General features: G+C 26.3%; 1 protein-coding gene across 1 annotated transcript; it reads left to right on the top strand.

The window, feature by feature from the left end:
• The first annotated feature begins 7,188 nt into the window (after positions 1–7,188).
• Positions 7,189–10,339, top strand: LOC108684314 (odorant receptor 49b-like). The gene is made up of 5 exons (XM_018188577.1): positions 7,189–7,482; positions 7,713–8,122; positions 9,725–9,824; positions 9,953–10,054; positions 10,133–10,339. The coding sequence occupies exons 1-5, from the start codon at positions 7,189–7,191 to the stop codon at positions 10,337–10,339; spliced, it is 1,113 nt and encodes a 370-aa protein (XP_018044066.1).
• The last annotated feature ends 206 nt before the right edge of the window (positions 10,340–10,545 follow it).

The following is a 10,545-nucleotide window of genomic DNA, read 5'->3' as shown; positions in this document are numbered from 1 at the left end:
TTAATCCGCTCTATCTGCCCATGAAATATTTGGTGATTATTTTCGAGACACTCTGTATATGTAGTATCATTCAACTATACTATCTCATTTTACAGCTTATTTTACAGCTCTGCGAGTAATGAAGTGGACGATGATAATAAATAATAATAAAATATAAACATAATCAAAATACATGCTTTAAACAATTAACATTTGTACAAAACAAAATTTTTGTAGTTGTATTATATAGTATAGTTATACTAAAATATATAAATATTATTTCAAGAAATTCTTTATTTAATTAAAAAGTAATAATAATAAATTAAAACAAAAGTAAAAACTAATTAAAAACTTGAAACATATAATAAATTATTAAAAAGTACATATCATTAATATTTTAATATCATTAATTACATATCATTAATATGTATGTAAAAATATAATATAAAATTATTTTTTTATTTCTTATTATTGATTTTTCTTATATAAAATTATTTAATATTGAAAAATTAATATACAGAATGTCCATAATTCAGTTCAGTCCGCTCTACTTGCTCACGACGAGCGATTCTACTAGACTATAGATTTCTATACAATATATAAACTGACTTGCTTAATTAAGAACTGTTATAAAGGATTAATGTGAATATATCACAAAATGAATTTCATTCTTTAATAAATTATTTGACAAAATAGCTATTATAAATACACTTCCTCGTTCTCATTAAAATAATTATTTTATTAATTTGACACGAGTATCTTAATTTTGCGTGTATAATATAAGTAACCTACATGCAAGATATGACATGCAAGTAATTTTTCTGACAATGCCCTGTCATAAAAATCATCACAGTTGCGCGGTTACCTGAGAATAAATAAACCTAATAATTGCCGATCCTCCAAATGTTAAGACCTCAACCTTCAGTTGTATAAGTAACATAAAGAATCTATTACAACTGATATACCTTAGTAGTTGAAACTTTTCAATCGCAGCATGAAAATTCTTATTTCTCTTGATTAAGCTAAACACTCCGAACGCCTATCTTTTTTTTTATCGAAATTTTCATGATTGTAGTCCCAAGTATCTCAGAGAGGTATCCTTAAAAACATTGCACCTGAAGATCGAGATCATTCATGTACTCATACAAGCGACACTTCCAATAAATAATTCATATTCTAAGATTTCATATTCTAAGAAAACATTAATTTTAATTCATCGAAATAACTATTCAAAAGTTATCAGAGTCAATAATCAAATACGCATGAAGCGTATTCAATTCATATAAAATATAACGTAAATACAATTCATATAAAACTCTATTACAATCTAGTGGTTCATTATTCGACACTTCTTTGTCGGCATTGATTTTCTTGGAGATTTTATCGAATAATTAATTTCATAGTTTTTGGAATTTTAATGTGAATTAAAGAAATTATTATTAGCCATTATTAATCAACAGATTTGCTATATCTACATATAATCTATTGCATGTTTTATCTATTTCTATAATAAAGAAATAATGAAATGAAATGATATACGAAAATTGAACGTGAAACTCTTATTCCTAAACTGTACATCAACAATGTTACGTATCAACATTACTGTTATTATATATTATATATTACTGTCTGCATATCTATTTCCTATCACGAATAGGACATACATCGATAAAAATTATTATGTAACATACAACAAGAAACGCGCATGGATTTGATAATTCAAAATATTTTAGTATCTACAGTAAGAATAAATAAAGTGCATAAAATAATAGACAAATTAAAATAAATATAGTTTTTCTACAATATCTAAGATGTAAAGATATACACTATATATCCGAGATATCATATTATACATACACTATATATACACTATATATCCGAGATATCATAGAGAAACCTTAATCCATTGTTTACATGAAAATTTTATGAACTCTCATTGCAGGTATCACAATAGAAAATATTTCCATTTATTAAATTTGAATAGGTAACACTATCCGTTTCGAACATTGTATACTTCATAATAATTTTATCAGTACATTCCCCTCATGCAAAACGCACATATACATGATACGAAAGAATATAAACAATATATTTGTGTTAATCCCCATCGGCTATATTCCTGCATCGTAATAATATTGCAAATTCCTGGAGCACTTAGTAAATTATATTATTAGTCGATACATAAATATATATCGACTAATAAAAGAATTTCCACTTCCTATAATATCAACTTATAACACACTTATAACGTATCATACTGCATGCAGTCATGCGAAGAAGGATAACGTTAAAGGAAATAATCTTTGTCACGAAGTTAAATGTGTTCCCAATTTGGTGTTGGCTGTTGCCAAAAAATGCAACAAGATTTAAAATATTCTGCATGAAATTATATCGTTGTTGGTTATTATTGTTGGTTATTATTATTATTGCAACAGATTTGGAGGCAGCAGCAATTTATGGCACTTCAAATCATTCTGACGAATCTGTCATTTTAATACAATTATTAGTTCCAGTATTCCATCTTCTTTCACATGAGTTATAATTTTATCTCTTATCAATTTAATTATCATCATGTACAAGTAATTAATATTTATTCATTTAATATTAAAAAATTTCAGATATAATTTAGTTAAGGAATAATATTTTAAAATTGTTTTTTTTCTCTATCAATAAGAATATAATTTGCAGAATGTTATTTATGAAATGATAAATTTTTTCGAGATAATGAAACCACATAAAAAAATTATAATATATCGTTGTTGTTCAACGATATATTGATATACAAGTATATTGTATTTCATAGTGTATCTATGTTTATGTTCTATTTCTATCGTCACAATTACAATAATCGCAGTGTTGTGACAAATCAAATGTTTCCTACATTAGTCAAATATCCATTTGATATGACTTATCAACCGTTAAAAACAGTAATCTACATACAACAATTATGCCGATAATAATGTCAGGGCAACTATGCTGAATATTCTTATGATTCTATTGCTGTGGTTTGTATCAGCAAATTTGAGATACTGAGGGAAGAGCTGAAGAAAGTTACAAATTTCTACTCATTGTTCCAATGTATTAAAAAACATCAAGAATTAATGAAATAAATATGTAACTCTTACTCAAAAATGATCTAATTAAATAATATAAGTTACATAAATTTTGACGCGCATTTAGGTATGCTACAGAAGTTACTATTTATGCTCGTCATTTCGTATTCTTAACTGTATGTTGTAGTACGTTTGTTAAAATACTTATCTTCCTTATGTTCATTACGGTAAATACATGCGTAATATTATTAAAAATCTAATATTCGTACTTATATACTCTGAATAGGCTCTGCGCACAATGGAAGAAATAAGAGATTAAGAATAAAGAATAATGATTTTAACCTATCAGAAATCAGATACATCGGAATACACATTTCTGATACATTGAAATCATTATTCCTTATTCCTAATTCCTTATTCCTGCTATTGTGCGCAGCCCCTTACGTATAACTCTTACGTCTAAATATAACGATCATTAAATATATACGTAAATAATAAAAAAAAGGAAATTGTGTGTATGTAATATATATCATTGTATTATTAAATCCTTAATTTTCTTATGTAAGTTTCTTATGTAGAAGTAATTTTAATTTGTGTGGAAGTAATTTTAAATACCTAAATACATTGTTAAAGAATTTTAATGTAAATACGAAGTAACGATAAATTAAATTAATATGAAGTAGCATAGAAATATCATATACAATTTCTTTTAATAGCATCAACTTATATCGTTATTACTCCAATTTTTGACATTAAGTACAGTATCTTTAATGAAGGTATTTATGTTTGTTTGGCCAGGAGAATTTATCATTAACTTAATGTTAATGATAAATTATTTATTAAAAATTATTATATTATAAATAATTTTAATAAATATTTTCTATTATCTTTTCTATTTTCTATTATTTTCTATTATCTTTCATAATGCAAAAATGTCGCAGAGGCAGCGTATGATGTATTCAAATGCGATCAATCAATTAAAATAACGAAATGTCTGCAAATTATTATAAGATGTCAAAAACCGATAATCATTTCAATACCCTGCCCATATTATCTTTCAATTACTTTACAACGGTAGGATTAAATTTTAAATTAATTAATTCATTGAAAATTCTCATCATATCATCCATATTAATTATTATTAATATTTCATACAATTCTTCATTTATAAAATTATAATTAATGTATTAAGTATACACGAGCATCTATCACACACGCATGACGTAACATATACATTTCAAAAAAATAAAACTATAATTTTTTTTTAAGTCAAATTCAAAGTAAAATTGTATTAATTGCTGTTGTTAAGTAATTTATTTAAATAACATTTAAAATTGATTAAAAATAAAAAATTAACAAATTAAAAACTAAGTTTAATTTGTTAATTTTCTATTTTTTCGATATATTTGTTAACATATACTAGTATGCATGAAAAAGAACTAAATAAAAATTTTAATTAATTTACATTTTTAAATATAGTTAAAACTTTAAAATGATAACAAATAATTGTAAATATTTTGCCAAACATAATTAAAAATTACAGTCAAATCTGTCAAATCTATTTTTTATTTCATATTTTCCTACTTTTTCGCATCTCTTTAGCACAATTTCAAATTAGGTCACTTCATTATGCATCACTCGCTTTTTCATTTCATATATGATGTCATTTTAGATACTGATACAAATATAAAATAGATGGAAAGTATAAAAATGTTAAATTAGAATTAAAAAAAACTAAAAATAAAATATATTTTGCTTTAATTGTAGATTTCCTAACGAAATTATTCTTTAAAATTCTTTAAAATTTTCTCTAAAATATTTTTTAAAATTTTAAATAATTTGTAATTCATTGGTATATAAATTGATATTATTAACAATAGCAAAATTACAATATTAAAATGTTTATACAAAGTGGAAGAAAAAGAAAAATATTTAAAAGAAAATTATTGTTTTAAAATGTATAAATAAGAATGACATAAATATATTCTTTTACGTACAATCAAAATTTTACTTTTTTTAATACAAAAAGAGACAATTATATATATTTTTATATGTTTCAGTACTGTTCGACTACTCTCTTATTTCACAACACTACGAGGTGTTTGGAAATTAATGATAAATCTTTCGTATAGGAACAGAATGAACTAACCTAAGAAGAAAAATCCCCCCATTTTATAATAATAATTAATGAATTATTCACTTATAAAAGTAGCCAAATTCGTCCAGCTCACTATCAAATTGCAAGCGCGCGACAGAACTGCCTAGATTTCCTAGAATAGAATCAGAGTTTGGCCAACGCACATACATTCATATCTCCAATTGAAAGCAAACACATATTTTGGACACGCACACCATTTTTAGGGTATGGTCAGACTTTGGTTTTCTAGGAACTCTAGGTCTGCCCAGTGCGGGGCGGATCCTGTCGCATGTTTGCATTTGGCGGTGGGCTAGGGGAATTTGGCTACTTTCATAAGTTAATAACTCGTTAACCATTGCGATAATTGTAAGATGATAGAGGACTTTTTTTTCTAGAGGCAAGGAATAATGCATAATTAAATATTTTCATGGAGAAAATAAAACCTTACGCAGTAACATCTCCCAGTAAGTATATTTTTGAAATATCAAGTATATTTTCCAAATGTATTTTTTATTATATATCTTTCTCATAAAAAACACAAATAGTCAATGCAATGTATAAATAATTTTTCATGAACGTAATCTTAAAATCATTGCCTTAAAGGATCTTAAGATTCCAAATTTGTCAAAATTGCTTTTTAGGAAGAACATAATCAGAACATAAGAGAAAGAAAGAGAGAGGGAGAGAGAGAGAGAGAGAGAGAGAAAGAGAGCTAATCAATTACTATATTGATAAAATTATTATAATCGCGAGCGACTACTGTAAATTAAATTGAAAATATTCTATATCGCGATATTAGTATAAAATATTTTATATGTTTACACTACTTACTTTGTTCTATTTAAATAATAAAGAATCATGAACTGTTTTAACATACTTTAAAATTTTATTTTACTTTTCAGTAAATTAACAAATCAGGAAGAATCACATAAATTCTTTAAAATATGTTGTTCTCTATAATTACTATTTTAAGAGAAAAATACTAACAAGGGAAGTTATCTGGATATCCAATTAGTTTTGAAAAAGTAACGATTAGAAGTTATAATATCCTACATTAATTAAAATGAGTACCATTCTCTCAGAAAATTTTATATTCGTTAGAAAAATGAAAAAATAAAAAAATTTACGATAAAATTTCATTTAAATCTTTTTTCGGAATCGTTTACAGTAAACTTTTTTAACCCCATTCTTCTAACAAATATCAAATTTTCCGAACAAATAGCACTTAATTTAGTTAATAGAAGATAGGATATTACAATTTCTAACCGCTACTTGTTCAAAATTAATTGAACACTTTCTTTGTAAGAGAAAAATCTCTCCATGTATATATCTGATAATTATTATGCTATTTCTCGTTGACAAGTAAAACAAATTAAACTGAATAGAAGAATTCACTACATTATACAATATTCTCAATAAATAAAAACTAATTAATCTATTAATACTATGAGTAATAAAATATAAACGATATATATCTTCAAGAGATGATGAGATACATACAATAAAAGTATATTCTTCTTTGTACTTCTATAATAATTTACGTTATTTATTGATTTCATAAATGCAATTATATATTGAAAATTTACCTCAATACTTCTCTCGTGCAATCATTGAGAGGCTCAATACTGTATTATTATCGAATGTAGCAATTTATTATAAATATAAGAATTTATTTCCTTTTAATATTACATATATACTACATTTCATATAAAATTTCTTTCATAAAACATTCATAGTACTTCTACAACAATCGAATATTCAAATGTGCTATATGTAAATTATAGTGTACGTCATTTTTCCTTAGCATTGTGCACGCATTGAAAAATGTATGAATTTATTATGCTATTACACATCAAATATTTCCGCGTTATGAACTGACAAAAAAAAGCTTCTAATCTAACATTTTTCTAACATTTGATTCTATTTGATACAACGTAGCACAAGAAGACATTTAAACGCATATAATTTTTAAAATTATTGCTGTACAATTATATTTCCGATGAATTCGTCGATGTAATTATGACGAGAAAAACAACCCCCAAAAATGCTATCACGTTTATAAAAGTAATACTCGCTTTGTCCTTTTCATGGCCACTTTCAAAAAGTGCTAATAAATTTCAAATAACATGCTTCAAAATTTTACGCTCTTTGTTCTGTATGAATACAGTGGTATTGAGTGTACCTATAGCGTATACCCTCTACCGTAATGATTATGACCTACCAAGGATAACGAAACTATGGTGTACATTGGGTGCAATGATACAAGTCTCTGTGGAAATGACACAATGTGCATTACAATATGATCGATTGCAAGTAAGAAATGCATATCTATATGTAAGATCGACCTTCGATAAATCGAAAAAACCATTTTCAATCTGTACTATTCAATTCTATAGAGATATTAATAAATAAAATATTTGGCTCTAATATTATTAATCAATACTGTAAAAATATTATTCTGCTTTTTATTCAACTTATCCATTTATTCACAGCCCAGATATAAACTATGTATTGCCAGCTGAGAAAATCGAATTAAATTTCAGTATTTGATTTCGGAAATGGAACGTACTTTGGAGCGCGCGGAACTATATGAGAAAAATATCTACCAACGGTACATTGATAGATGCGCGATGTTTTACATGAGCTCCACAGCGGCAGTGTTTCTCGGTGCGGGTATAGGAGTAATCGTGCCACTGACAGCGGCCGATCAGATATTCCCAACAGAAGCGAAGTATCCTTTCAACGTGGAACACGAACCAATAAAGACTATTATCTTTGTGCATCAATTCATCGCTGTTTGGCAGTGCTTCTCCACTGTTTGTATCGGTAGTTTTGTCAGTCTTTTCATATGGTTTGCCGCGGCGCGTTTCGAAATCTTATCGCAACAATTTCGTATGGTCACCGATATTTATGACATCACTGTGTGTGTACGGCAACATATAAAGTTATTGAGGTAACAAAAAATGCATTTCATCATTTATGAAAATTAATAATCGTTACTATAAAGAAATATTTTTATTTAATGTGTGTTTTTTAGTAGTATAGTTTAGCACTTAGCATATCATATTTTTCACGTCAAGCTGTCTAAATACTATCTATTACTACGTTTTTCAGAGTAAAGTAAAATTATGTTATGATTATTACAGAAAAAAATCAAATTCATTAAATGCTACTTCGTGTTTTTTGTATCTAGTGGATTAATTTTTCTGGATATATACTGCAAAAGACATAATGTACTTTTAAAAAAACATTAGAAAAGCTTAAAATATAATAATTTTAATTATTATTATTATTTTAATTATTATTATTTTAAACAAATACACATACTTTAATTATTTTAATAGTAAAATTTCTAATTAAAAAATTTTGCCAAGGATAAATGAATGAATGAATTAATTTTCTTAAAGAATAAAATAATTTCTAAATAAAATAAAACTTGCAATATACAAATATTTTTATAGCTTTAAATTTTAAAATTAAAATTAAGATACTAGACATAATGTATACACTAGTTCTCATAAATATTTGGGCATTAATATTTTTGTCGCATTTCACGAAAAGATAAAAAGATAGCTTCTTTTGCTTACAAATCGATTTCCTACATTACAATTCATTGACGAAATATTGGTTAAACAGTGGCATACATTGAAGATATTGAGCCAATGTTACGTCGATGAATTGTGCTACTAGGGAGAGTGATTTGCGTCATCACTTTTTATGCCGATAGTTCATTTGCGCACAAATAAAAATTTCAGAAACAAAATCACATTTGCCTATATGTATTATTGCCTACATGAATTATTGCCTACAGTTCGATTGTCTACAACTTTGTCTACAAGCACTTTTGCGCACAAATATAAAATTAGAGTTAAGTAAGAAAATAATTTATACTTTTAAAGCAAAAAATTTGTTTTAATATAGAGAATTCGTGTTTCTAAAGCAGAAAATTTATAACAGAATTTGTGTTCATAAAGCAGAGAATAGTAGGCAATCGAGCTGTAGGCAAATGTGATGTAAGACGATGCTGTAGGCAATCGATTTGTAGATAAACGGCATCCTCTCAAAGTTCAATATCTCAATAAAAAAAAATTTTGAAAAAGTTTTTGACCTTTAAAGCGTTAAAAAAGGGCTTTAAATTTTTGTGATTAAATCTTTTTTCTACATATTGTTCCTAAACATAAAATTAAAAATTGATATTTTTTTGTAATATTTTTGTCTTACTTTGAAGCGTTGCAATTTGATGAAACATCGAACAAATTTTTTTTATTTGATATCTGATTGAGATGATTCTGTTCACAATACTAATAAATTTTCGATTTTCATTGCATCAAATACAATTGACCAATTACGGATAATTACACCCTACGCATGTTTGAGGCATCTTTTATATATGTAAAATATAATGTTTATATACGTATGCAGAACATTATAGTTGTAAACTTATAATTCGGATTATTCACATGTTTACTATATTGACACAATGCATTAAATTATAATAGAATTATGTTTCGAATTTTATCGCGAAAAATGAACTTAGAAAAACAAATCGTTTTAGATACGCTCAAGAGATAATAATTGCCTTTCGTTCAGTGTTATTAACAATAATGATTATTTGTACATGGGCGATTGTAGCTAGTGGTCTAACAATTGTAAGCGTAAGTCTTTAAGTATCTTTTACTATTATCTCGCGATAAAATGGCATTCTACTGAAGAAAAGGATCTTATATATGAATATATTTACATGCATTTGGTATATTTTATAATAGTATTGTTGTATACCTAGCAATGTTCTTTAACGGACAAAATACAATTTATGGCTCTATGTATATCTGCACTTATGGAAGTTTATGCATGTGCTTGGCCAGCCGATCGTTTAATAGATATGGTAAGTTGTTTTTCAATGGCGGTTACAATCAAATCGACATAATTTGTGTGATAAGTATAACTGCGTATTATTTGTTAGAGTACCAATGTTGCGCAAGCAGTTTACGAATCATTGTGGTACAATCAAGACAAGATTTTTCAAAAAAATTTAAATTTTATCTTGTTAAGAAGTCAAATACCAACAACCATCTGTGTTTCTATCCTTCCAGCTTTATCATTACAATATTATGCATCGGTAAGATTTCACAAATTAAAAAAAAATCTTTTTATACTATACACAGGATAATTCCGACAATGCTCGTGGGCAGATAGAGCGGACTAAATTGAGTCGAAAAGTCCTTTATCATTTTGCAATTTTCGTAATAGTTAACAAGATATTAATTATTAAAAATTGTCGAATATTGATCTTCAATAATTTTTTTCTCAAATACTATCAACTTTACAGAAAAACTGCAAGAGATAAAAATCATTTTGTTCTCTTATAGAACTCTA

The sequence above is a fragment of the Atta colombica genome, unplaced genomic scaffold (assembly GCF_001594045.1).
Source record: "Atta colombica isolate Treedump-2 unplaced genomic scaffold, Acol1.0 scaffold133, whole genome shotgun sequence".
Lineage (NCBI taxonomy): Eukaryota > Metazoa > Arthropoda > Insecta > Hymenoptera > Formicidae > Atta > Atta colombica.
Note: the sequence above shows the minus strand (reverse complement) of the source record. Positions and strands in the feature narration are given on the sequence as shown.

Bases quoted from the DNA above. Each gene is read 5' to 3' on its own strand.
- LOC108684314 (XM_018188577.1), top strand. From the start codon at position 7,189: ATGACGAGAAAAACAACCCCCAAAAATGCTATCACGTTTATAAAAGTA. The intron at 8,123-9,724 runs GTAACAAAAAAT...AAATCGTTTTAG, and splicing joins CAACATATAAAGTTATTGAG to ATACGCTCAAGAGATAATAA. The intron at 9,825-9,952 runs GTAAGTCTTTAA...TTGTATACCTAG, and splicing joins GTGGTCTAACAATTGTAAGC to CAATGTTCTTTAACGGACAA.